Here is a 12,701-nt window from a genome sequence, read left to right on the forward strand (position 1 = left end):
TTATTTTGTTATCCAGCATCCCCTGTTCTCGGGGGATGCCGGATACCAGAGCTTTTACTGTATAAGATTAGGAGCTTTTTCCCAAGCCAATGGGGGGGGGGGGGGGGAAGCTTGGTCTTGTATTTGAGTAAATTTGGTAATTAAAAAAAAAATAAATTATAAAATGTATTAATAAAATAAATTAAATTTAAGCAACAACTTTTTATACTAGCCAATTTTACTCTCATTCTCCAGGTCCATTGACTCCCCCAAAAGTATAAACTCCGAATACTGATAAAAAACACTGGAGTTCTAAATCAGGGCTTAAGGAGGGTTCTAATTAACTACATGTAAAAGTATGAATTGCCACTTTTTATATACTGAACCAACAAAGGATGAGATAAAGAGTAAAGTACAATTTTATATGGAACAGCAACTCTAAGAATGCAATTATGGGTTCAAAACAATTTAGACCCTGAAGCTGCTCAGTTTACAGAGACAACACTGGTCACTTTCATTACTAGTTTTACAAACACAATCTGAAACAGCAGGTAAAGAAAACTGAGCTGTTCCTGGCCCAAATACCAAAGATTCTATCTTTGAAACTTAGCTGAGAATTCTGAACATGCAAAAAAGTAAAATCCAGCTCATTTTAAACAGCTACATTTATGGTTCCAGTGACCATTCTCTGTGGGAAGTTTAATTAGGTAAGGTGCCATTTATGTGTCGTCTTTTTCAAGGTATAAATGTTTGTACAAATTCTAACACCTCTCTCATAAATTTCATAGATTTTCATAGACATTAGGGCTGGAAGGGACCTCGGAAGATCATCGAGTCCAGCCCCCTGCCCAAAGGGCAGGAAGTCAGCTGGGTTCATAGGATCCCAGCAAGATGAGCATCCAATTTGCTCCTGAAGGTGTTCAATGTAAGCGCTTGAACCACCTCCGGTGGCAGGCTGTTCCAGACCTTGGGGGCTTGGACAGTAAAGAAATTCTTCCTTATGTCCAGCCTGAAACCATCTTGTAGTAGTTTATGACCATTCGACCTAGTCGTCATCCCTTGGGGCGCTCTGGTGAACAAACGTTCCCCCAGATACTGGTGGTCACCCCTGGTAAACTTATAGGTGGCCATCAGATCACCCCTCAGCCTGCGCTTTTCCAGGCTAAAGAGCCCCAGGGCTCTCAGCCTGTCATCGTAGGGTCTGCTTCCCTGACCTCTGATCACGTGCGTGGCTCTTCTCTGGACTCTCTCAAGCTTCTCCACATCCTTTTTGAATTGTGGAGCCCAAAACTGGACGCAGTACTCCAGCTGCGGCCTCACTAAGGCCGAGTACAAGGGGAGAATGACGTCCCGGGATTTGCTTGAGAAGCATCTATGGATGCAAGCCAGCGTTTTGGTTGCTTTACTAGCCGCAGCATCGCACTGCAGGCTCATGTTCATCTTGTGGTCAATGATGACCCCCAAGTCTCTTTCTTGCATAGTGTTGGCCACTATTAGATTATTGGATTATCACTAATTAGATTAATATGGGATTTCTGAAACAAGTAAATTTCTGAATAAGGGATTGCTATCCAGGTTAGGGCTGATTCAGATTTCTCACACAAGATTACGTACCTGATGCAAATGCCATGATAGGTGGAAGGGCCATTGTATCATACTGAAGACCTTTCTTCTTTGATTTCTTTTTGTTTATGGAACCTTTAAAACACAAGGAAAATGTAAGCAAATCTCAGGTCCAATTAATGTGTGTAAGATGCAAGTCATTTAGTAAGTATAAAGAACTTGAAGGGTCAATTCATATTTTTTTAAGAGAATTTTTAAATAAAATGTACATTTTGAACATTTGAATGAAGTTACGACAGGGAGAACCTTTACTGCTCTATAACTGTTAAAACTGCCTAATACTCCCCCCCCTTTAATACCCCACTTTCAACTGTGTGAGACTATAATTTCAAACTAACATTTAGGCTGTAAACCTGCCTTAGAAAGAATGATTTAGGAAACATTTCAGCACATTTTAGTACTCTCAAGCTTTAGGATAGGAATCTGATGTTTGGTAGTAGTGTATGTAGTGTGTGTGCATGCTTATGCATCACACTGGTGTCCTGGATATGCCTTTTGCTTTCTCTGTAGAACACCCCTCCCTTTTGGCAAACATAAGCAAAAGATCTATCAACTATGTGCTGCACACCTCTCCAGAGCATGGAACTGAACTCAAGATTCCCCGTATCTCATTATTCCTCTGTCAGCAACTCTCAACATGGGTCATCCATAAATTCTGCATCAAATTCCCTCCTACTGGCTAGTCCACAAAGAGAAAGACAACTGTTGATGCTCCTATGCTGTGGAATTAGAGCAGTGCTTCCCAACCATTTTTTCCGTGCCCCACCGCTAGAAGTGGAGTGTGGCAGTGGCAACCTGGGAGCAGGGGAGCTCCCGGCATGAGGCAAGGCTCATCTTTTTTGTGCGGCGCCGCCAGCATTCTCCCCACAACCCTCATTTGGGTCACGACCCAGGGTTGGAAACCACTGAATTAGAGGATCAAGATTCACTGGTGACCAGTTTTCAGAGTTGCATGTTTCCATGTGAAAGCATTTCAATTTTATTTTTTTTTAAACTGGGAAATTTCACACAAATAGTGTTAAAAGAAAAAGAAGCTTCATTCAAAAGTTAAGGAAAACAGAACTTAAGGTTGCCTGCGCATGCATTATAATCATGTAACAAAAAGGCAGTGTCAGATGTGTGTTTTTTTTTCCAGAGGACCTTGGCTCTGCGTACAAGATGGATGGTGCTCTTGAAATGAATTAGTTTCATGCACTGAAGATTGTTACTCACAGCACCCCTTTATTTTATGAGGTAGTTGAAAGGTGTGCATTAAATGTGACAGGATTTCAGGAAAAGAAAGAACGGCCCTTTGTTAAGAAAACACCCACCCTACTTCCACAATAGAGTTCTTTTATGATACAGGGCAAATCTAAAAAAATATGCTATCTAGTAATTAAGTATCTTTCATTTTTTGGGTGCCAGAACGGATACCCTAAGGAGAGACTTTCAACTGAAACTGAAGTCAATAAGACCTGTTTTGAAAATACTGGGTGCTATGCAACTCAAAAATCTGGCACTCAAAAATTAGTCAGTATTTTTTACATCCTTCTTCCTCTCTGTCCCTCATTTCCCGATGTGAAAAAAAAAAAAGAAAAATTCTTCATTTAAGCAGTGTGTGAAGATTTATGACATTTGGGAAGTACTCATTCTACCACAACGAGTCCCACAGAAAGGACTTCGAGGAAATGAGTAAGTCTGTCTTCAGATCAGTTTGAATAGCATGAAATAAACAAGACCTGAGTATTTGACTTTTCTTTAGAAATCAGCCTTTACAGAAAGCAGTATGATTTTTCTGAAATACTAACCCATTTTAAATAGCTTAAATAGGGTTGAACTTCTGTTTGTGTGACTTGATAGTCTACCAACAGGAAAAGATAAGCCTGGTAATGTTAATACATTTTTACATTTCAATTTTTAATGAACTACTTACCGTGTCCTAAGCTTTTGTTGAATCTTTCATGAACTGTGGAAAAAGACTGCAAGGTTCCATCCTGACCTGATGTAAAGGTACGGAAAAAATAAATGAATAATGTCTTTCAACAATAGAAAAAAAGCAAGTCAGAAGGTCATTTGATCAAGATAAATGAAGCTGGAAAGCTAAATGAATACACAAACAGATTTTTCAAATGTTGCTATGCAATCCAATCAATCCAAACCAAAAAAATTATCTTAGATTGAAACTAAGATTAAAAACACACCTGTAAGTAGTGTAAAGATTAAAAACAAAATAAAAAGTTTTTCTTCGCATTATTCCACAATAAGCAGAATAATGGATATACAAACAAGATTAAGCTGAAAGAAATCCAACCATGTTAATGCAAAGAAATACACATATTATACTTAAGAAAACCAATACGAGGAAGATGGGAGGAAAAAAACGGAGAAGGAAGAGGAGCGAAAACTAGAGGTGCACCGATACATCGGTCCCATATCAGATTGGCACCAACGCAGAGAAAATTGACAGAATCAGCAATCGGCTTTTATTGCTTGATGTGGCTGATAATATGACTGATAAATGCCCTGTGCATGCACATAGTTGCAGCATGCATGCGGCCAGGAGCACAGCCTGGCAGCTTGGAGAGCAACATCTGGCTAGTAAGTCTGTTGTGGGGGAAGGGGTAGGGAGAGGGAAGAGGTGTGCAGATCGAGGCCCCTGTGGTGAGGGAGAGAGTGGGGCAGGGGCATGCAGTGTTCAGCCGGGGCGGGGCATGCGATGGAGCCACGAGTGGCTCGTCCAGGGGCGTGCGCCTCCAGATCTGTGCGAGGTGAGGGCAGGCTGCCACTGCGGCTGGGGGCAGCGCCAGACTCTTTCCAGCAGTGGGGTTGGGCCAGGACTGCACTTGGGGCGGGGGGTAGCTGTGCTGGGAGGGGGGCTGGGGGGACTACAGCAAGTTTTGGGTTGGCTGCAGCCCCAGCTGGGAAGAGCCTGGAGCCAGCTTCAGCCTGCAGCGGCAGTCCACCCTTATCCCACATGCAGATGCAGGGGCACATGCCCCCTTAGGAGCCACCAGGAGGAAGAAACGCCGGGTCCTCATCATTGGGGATTCCATCCTAAGGGGAACGGAGGGTCCCATCTGTCAACCGAACCCTATGGCATGAGAGGTCTGCTACATGCCGGGCTAGGATTCATGATATCACATTTGACTCTCAGACCAGTACCCCATGGTTCTTATCCATGTGGGAACAAATGACCTGGCCAGAGGCAACCCAGACTGCATCATGAAGGACTTTGAGGCCCTGGGGACCAAGCTCAAGGAGACGGGGGCACAGGTGGTATTCTCCTCTATTCTCCCAGTGAGTAGACGCAGATGTTGACACGAGGCCTGCACTGGTGAGGTCAACTGACAGTTACAGAGTTGGTGCCACCAGACAGGCTTTGTGTTCCTGGATAATGACCCATACTTTCGCACAGGGGGCTTGCTTGGGCGGGATGGGCTACACCTCTCCCCTAAAGGCAAGCATGTCTTCTCTTCCAGGTTGGCTGATCTCATGCGGCGCACTTTAAACTAGCTTCGCCGGGGGATGGAGCCACAGGAGGACTTGAGGACACCTCCCAACCAAGACAGGTGACGTGCATAAGGAGTACCCAGGTAAGTGACAGGGGTCTGGATAGTCCTGGCAATCGGGGGGGTGGCATACGCACCAATTCAAGGCCTTAAATGTCTCTACACCAATGCTCATAGTATGGGGAATAAGCAGGAGGAACTCGCCCTCCGGATAGCTAGTTCAAACCTGGACATAGTAGGGCTCACAGAAACCTGGTGGGATTCATCCCATGACTGGGCAGTTAACATTAGGGGCTATAGACTATATAGGCGGGATAGAGCGGGGAGGAAAGGTGGGGGTGTGGCACTCTATATCAAAGAGCAATACACATCCTCAACTAGCAGGATGGGTTCAGAGAAGGGGCAGGCTGAAGTGCTCTGTCTGGGTCAGAATACAGGGGGGTCATGGGAAAAGGGACTTCACAGTGGGAGTCTACTACAGACCTCCCAACCAAGGAGAAGAGATGGACTGTGAATTCTCGGGTCAGCTTGTGGAGGCACTTAAGGCAAGGGATGTAGTTGTCATGGGTTATCTAAATTACCCAGACATCTGCTGGGAGGAGCAGTCAGCCAGGTTGGAACACTCACAGATTCCTTGCTGAGATACAGGACCTCCACTTAACCCAGGAGGTGCACAGTCCCACCAGGGGAAATGCCCTGCTGGATCTGGTCCTGCCCACAGGCGATGACCTGGTGAGGGGACTCAAGGTTCTTGACCACCTGGGTGACAGTGATCGAACATCGCCTGCTGGAATTCACCATCCAGCGCAGAATGTCAAGGGCCTGCAGCAAGGCAGTAGCCCTTGACTTCAAGAGGGTCAACTTCAATAATTTGGAGACTGGTAGGAGAGGCACTGGGGTCCTGGAGAGTAGGGGAACTGGGTGCCCAAGATAAGAGGTCGTTCCTTAAGAAGACAATACTCACGCCCAAGGGGTGACAATCCCAACAAGAATCAAAGGGGGCAAGAGTGTTCAAAAGCCCGCCTGGCTCACCAAGGGCATTTGGGAATGCCTGACTGCCAAAAAGGAGGCGTACACATAGTGAAAGGGAGGGGCTATCACCAAAGAGGAGTATACCTCCATCGCTTGGGTCTGTAGGGGGACCGTTAGGAAAGCTAAGGCAGATAAAGAACTAGGGCTAGCAGCAAGGATCAAGGACAACGAGAAGTCCTTTTTTAAATACATAGGGAGTATGAAGAAGGCACTGGGTAATGTGGGGCCCCTGCAGGATACGCTAAGCAATCTGGTGGTTGCACCAGAGGAAAAAACAGACCTTTTAAACAATTTCTTTGCTCCCATTTTTTTGTGCGGGGACCAAGACTCTCCCACCGAGATTCAGGACAGACTCAGGAGAGAGACTGCCAGGCCTAGAGTCAGGGAGGACCAAGTTAGAGAACTTCTGGAGGGGCTGGATGTGTTTAAATCAACAGGTCCAGATGCTCTCCACCCCCAGGGTGTTGAAGGAATTGGCAGGGGTTATCGCGGGGCCCCTGGCATAGCTTTATGAGCACTCATGGTGCTCTGGGGCCAGGTGCTGGATGACTGGAAGAGGGCCAATGTGGTCCCCATCTTCAAAAAAGGGAGGAGGGAGGACCTGGGCAACTACAGGCCTGTTAGTCTTACTTCGATCCTGGGGAAGCTCTTTGAGAAGATTATCAAGAGGCACATCTGTGAAGGGCCAGCAGTGGGAATGATGCTCAGGGGCAACCAGCATGGTTTCATTAGAGGCAGGTCCTGTCAGACCAACCTGATGCAGTGGATGTAGTCTTTCTGGACTTCAGGAAGGCCTTTGACACTGTCTCCCACCCCATTCTCATTAAAAAGCTAGGTGACTGTGGCATTGATGCCTACACAGTCAGATGGATAGCAAATTGGCTGAGGGGCCGCACTTAGAGATTGGTGGTGGATGGGTCATATTCGACCTGGAGGGATATGAACAGTGGAGTCCGCCAGGGCTTGGTCCTTGGGCCCGCACTGTTCAATTTCTTTATTAGCGACTTGGACAAGGGGGTGAAAAGCACCCTGTTTAAATTCGTGGACAACACCAAGATTTGGGGTGAGGTGGGCACGCTAGAAGGGAGGGACAGGATACAGCTGGACCTGGACAGGTTACAGGCATGGGCAAATGAGAACAGGATGGGATTCAATACTGACAAGTGCAGGGTGCTGCACTTGGGCAGTAAGAACCAGCAGCATACCTAGAGGCTGGGGAACTCTTCTCGAAAGCACAATGGCAGAAAGAGATCTTGGAGTCATTATCGATTCCAAGATGAACATGGGCCGCCAATGTGAGGACACAGTCAGTAGGGCTAACCGCACCTTGTCGTGGATCCACAGATGCATCACAAGCAGGGCCAAGGAGGTGATCTTCCTCCTCTATGCACCACTTGTCAGGCCGCAGTTGGAGTACTGCGTCCAGTTCTGGGTGCCGTACTTCAGGAGGGATGTAGACAGCATTGAGAGAGTCCAAAGGAGGGCCACTAGCATGATCCGGGGACAGCAGGGCAGACCCTACGAGGAGAGGCTATGGGACCTTAACCTGTTCAGCCTTCACAAGAGAAGGCTGAGAGGGGATCTGATGGCTGTCTATAAACTTACTAGGGGGGACCAGCGGGGAATGGGAGGGACCTTGTTCCCCCGAGTGCTTCCCAGAGTAACAAGGAATAACAGCCATAAGTTGTTAGAGAGTAGGTTCAGACTAGACGTTAGAAGGCACTACTTCAGTCAGGGCATCTAGGATCTGGAACCAACTTCCAAGGGAAGTAGTGCTGGCTCCTACCTTGGGGGTCTTTAAGAGGAAGCTTGACAATTACCTAGCTGGAGTCATTTGAGCCCAGTTTTTTCTCCAGCCCAGGGCAGGTGGTCGGACTAGAAGATCTGCAAGGTCCCTTCCGACCCTACATCTATAAATCTATGCCCCTCCCCCACCATGCCCTCCTGGGGTGCGTGCAACAGCAGGAGCCCCCACCCCCGACATGAGCCGCTTGCAGCTCCGTCCTATGCCCCACACCGGCTGGGCAGTGCCTGCGCCTGCTCCTGCCCCACTCCCTTGCTTACCGTGAGGGACTCGATTTGCCCCCTCACTCCAAATCTCTTTCCTCCTGCCACTCCCACACCAGACTTACCAGCCCAATGCTGGTCTCTAAGCTGCCAAGCTGCATATTGGAATCGGACTGGTACTGGCCGATATGGCTCCTTAAAAATCGGCCATTGGTATGAGCCCAAAAAATCTCTATTGGTGCACTCCTAGCAAAAGTAAGATTGCATAGGGAGGGAAAAGTAGGAGGCAGTGGCTGGACATTACAGAAGAAAGTTTTTGTATGAGGACAACTGTGCAAGGGACAGAAGCAAAGTCAAGGTAAAGAGAGGGCAGGGATATAAATGGGATTTGGGAAGGTTACATGCATGGGGGCCCGTGTTCATTCACTACTAAATGAGTGATGACTTTTGAATAGATACAGCTGCAGAGGCTTGTGGCCAAGATGCACCATAGCCATGATTCAGATAGCCATAGTAATAAACAGCCAAAAATAATACAGAGTGCCTTTATTAGTTATGCCTGAGATGATGGGCAAAGTAAAATAATTTCTGGATTTGTTTAGTTATTAAATATATTATTATGTTGTCAGTAAATGTTGCATAGTAGTCAAAATTTCTAAAAATCGCTATGTGATTTTCATCTTAGCCTCAACATGGTCTTCTAGTTCAAGATTCAATCTGTACTCTGAAATCATAGGAGTTAGAATCTGTGTATCCATTCTCTTTGGGACACCGTGAAATGATCTGTTATCATAAATCTAAATGTCAAGTCATACAGTTGTCATTTCACAAATACTCATTATTAATGTACCCTCTCACATACAACCGACCCCTGAATAAGATATGGATTTTTGAAAAACAGAATAAAGGAAAAAAGATCTTTCCTTAAAAATACTGGTAAATATGGTATTTTCACCAGTGAAAAGACGGTCAGCGACAGCAGCAGGAGAGGAGAAACCTTGTGGCTGCTTTGTTAACCCATCTGAATTTCACAGGTACTCCTGGCTGAGCTAATTTGTCCAACTCTTCTTCTCTTCTTAATCTGAGCAGGGTGGGGAGCCAGCAGTGCCTGTCAGATCAGCAGAGGACCTGATCCTAGCCAACAGCACCTATTGAGGTCAGTCACCTGGCACTCAGCTCCTCTGCATTTCTAAATACAGAGCAGCCCACCTACTACTAGCAGTTTACAGTTTTTGCAGCCTGAGCTTCTGCTTGGCAGGGGAAATGGGGGAAAGGGAAATGTCCACAGTCAAGAGGTGAGGAGCCTCCCTAACACACAGTATACCATGCTGCCATGTGCTACATGTGCAGCATTACTTTATCCTCTACCCTCCCCAATTTCCAGTAGATCCTTAAGCTGCAGATACTGCTACTCCCAAAATTTCCTTGTTTAAACCTTCCTCCCGCCTCCATTTCCAGCAGCTTGTTTTTGGAGAAAAGATGTGTGTTGTATGCAAGAAAATATGGTATATCAAAATAATGTAAAAATCCAGTTATTTTCTATGCACTTTCAAAAAAAAAAAAGATACACCCAGTTATTTATCTCTGAATGTGGAAAGATAAAACACATGCAAGGGCTAGGGAGGAATTAAAGAAGAGACTCATGGCAGACACAATTAATATGTTGTAACTGCTTCATTTGTCTGCTGTATCCTGTGGTAAGTGGAAGCTGAACCACAATATATTTAATTCCACAATGAAACAGTGGATAAATGATTGCAGGTTAGTTTCCATTTAGCATGGGATAGAGCAGACAGATGAAACAGTTACTACAGCTCAAGTTAACACATAGTATATATGCCCGTACTTTTTAAATCATTATAATTGTTTTGTCCATTCTCAGTCTTTGTCATCATTAGCCAGTAAGAATAACAGTTTAAATCCAAAAAAATCTCACCTGCACTAAGAATTTGCTGTCCATTTTGCCCATGGTATCTGATTCTTGTTGGAGGTGCACTATGTCCCATTCGACACCTCAACAAGCGACCACCACCTCCAGGGCCATCAAAGATCCATACCTGTTTGAGAAATGGAAAGAGGTGATGTAGTACTAAAAATGGTGATCCTTACTGAAGGGAAGTCAAATTATATTACTTAAAGTACAAGTGGTCCCACTTAGTTATTTGGATTTTGCTAGACCTAATGATTCAGTTAAATATAGCTGCCTGCAGAGTTGTAAGAATTGCCATGAGTCAGACCAATGGTCCATCTAGCCAAGTATCCTGTCTCTGACAGTGGCAGAAGTGGATATTATATAATAGTGGTGGCCAACCTTTTTGCCTGGTGGGCCAGATGGGCAGCGCCAGGTCCCTCTGTGGGTCTGATCCAGCTGTGGCCAGTTGCACAGCCAGACCTCGATCCATTCATCTGGGGCAGGGTCAGGACAGAGTGTCCGTGATCCCAGCGGGTGGTGGGAAGAGCCCAGCCCAATCTGGATGTGTGGACAGGGATTTGAGGCAGGAGCCTCATTCCACTGTGTGGGCAATGGCTCAGGAAAGACTGGATCTAGTTGTGTGAAGCTTCTACCGCTCCCCACTGCCAAGTTGTCCAAGCCATGAGATATGCCTGCAGGCTGGATGTCATGGGTCTGTGGGCTGGATCTGGCCCCCAGGCCAGAGGTGGAGAACCCCTGCTACAGAAGAAGAGCACTGAGCCAGGTATCTCTAGAATAATCCTATTCAATACCCTCCCTGGTATCTACCATTAATGGTTTAGAAAGGTCAGAGGAAACAACTCTAGCTGTTCGGTTCAATAGCCATTAATAGATCTATCATTAATTTATCCAGTACCGTTTTCAACCTGGCTATGGTACCTGCTTCCACCAGCTCCTGGGGCAATGATTTCTACAAGTTAACTACAAGTTGCCTAAAACAGTACTTTCTTTTGTTAGTTTTAAACATGTCACCTAGTAATTTCAGCAGATGCCCCCTAGATCTAATATTCTGGGACTTGGTGAACAACAATTCCCTGGGTCTCGTGGTCCACACCCTTCATGATTTTATAGACCCCTATTATATCCCCCCTCAGCCTTCTCCTCTCCAAACTGAAGAGTACTAGCCTCCTTAGTCTCTCCTGGTATGGCAACTGCTCCAGGTCCATGATCATTGTGGCTGCCCTTCTCTGTACCTTTTCTAATTCTACTACATCCTTTTTGAGATGTGAGGAGCAGAACCACACACAGCATTCGAGATGTGGGTGCACCACGGATTTGTTCATTGGCATGATGATGTTCTCGATTTAATTTTCAATTCCATTCTTAATGATGCCTGATGTTTTACTGGATTTTTTGATTGCCATTGCACAATGAGTTAATGTTTTTAGAGAACCATCTACAATGTCTCTGTGGTGGAGCACCTTCACTGTCCACCACTTTAAGGGCCGAGAGCAGGCAGCCAGCTGGTGCAGGCCAGCCCTGATGAGGCTGCCATTTTAGATCCTGGTTCTTGGAGCTGAGGCAGCAATTTGCTGCAAGCAGCTGAAGGAGCAACAACACTCGGCTAAGCTGCTGCTCACAGAATACCTTGGAGGTAAGGGAGGAACTATGGAGGTGGCAGGAGGTTCCCAGGGGCCCAGTGGGTTCCCAAGCCCCAGGGAAAGGCAGTGGGACTAGATAGAGCAAGGCCCAGCCTAAAAAGGGGGCTTAGAGTAGTGGGCCAACACAGGGGCTAGGCAAGCCCCTGATTAAAGCCGACAGGGGTGAGGCCTAGGGCTCAGGTGAGCCCAGTAGAGAGAAGGGCTGCTCCATTAAGATCTTCAGGGCTCTAAGCAAGCCCAAGGGGAGAGGGCGGTATGGTGGGCCCCAGAAGGAGACCCCTGTTGTCCACGGAGGGCAGAAGCTGCTTGGCTAACTCTCTAACCCCTTGACTGGTCAATGTAAGGGGGTCAGGGCTGAAAGGCCAATGGGAAATTGACCCCACCATAAGGGACAAAGCAAAGCTACAGAGAGCCATCTGGCACCCTGACTGGCCTGGAGGTGGAGCCAGGGCCTCAAGCAGGCCAGAGGCCCTCTTGAGGGGGAGGACATCACAGCTGAAAGAGGGTACGGGTTAGTCAGTGTGCCTGCTGCTATGAAGGTGGCAGCCAGCAGAAGGGGGTTGCATTAAAGGGCCCAGGAGGGAGAGCAGCCCAGGAACATCACATACCCCAGTTGGGAAAAGACCAGGGTAGGTAGGCCTGCTTGGTCCTGGGTAAGACTGAAAACTGCACCCTGCTGGAGAAGGGTGGTCTGGTGGGGCTGTCTGTGGTGGGACAGTCCCCCAGAAATGCCAGTCCACTTACCTCCCCAGTGACCGGCAGGTAGGGGTGCCTGATAACCCCAGTCCCTACCATTTGGTGGGTCATCAAGACCAGAGGGTAGTAGGGCCAGGCATGCTCACAGGAGAGGCACCTGAGCCTGTGGGGGCAGAAGACCCCGATGGTAGTGGGGCCAGGTATGCCTACTGAGAGGCACCTGAGCCCATGGGGGTATAATACCCCAAGACCCCAGCATAGGGGCAAAGTATGTGCTCCAGTGAGGGGAGCAGAGGAGTTCAT

The 12,701-nt window shown here is 46.9% G+C and overlaps 1 protein-coding gene across 1 annotated transcript in view; it reads right to left on the minus strand.

Annotated features, from left to right (window-relative positions):
- Nucleotides 1-12,701, minus strand: part of WDR36 (WD repeat domain 36) — a 63,704-nt gene that overhangs the window by 33,511 nt on the left and 17,492 nt on the right. Inside the window, exons 9-11 of the mRNA XM_019484362.2 lie at nt 10,066-10,186; nt 3,515-3,580; nt 1,594-1,677 (exon numbers count right to left, since the gene is read on the minus strand). Coding sequence (XP_019339907.1) covers nt 1,594-1,677; nt 3,515-3,580; nt 10,066-10,186 — 271 coding nt within the window. The remainder of the gene's footprint in view (nt 1-1,593; nt 1,678-3,514; nt 3,581-10,065; nt 10,187-12,701) is intronic.

Source organism: Alligator mississippiensis, chromosome 3 (genome assembly GCF_030867095.1).
Source record: "Alligator mississippiensis isolate rAllMis1 chromosome 3, rAllMis1, whole genome shotgun sequence".
NCBI lineage: Eukaryota > Metazoa > Chordata > Crocodylia > Alligatoridae > Alligator > Alligator mississippiensis.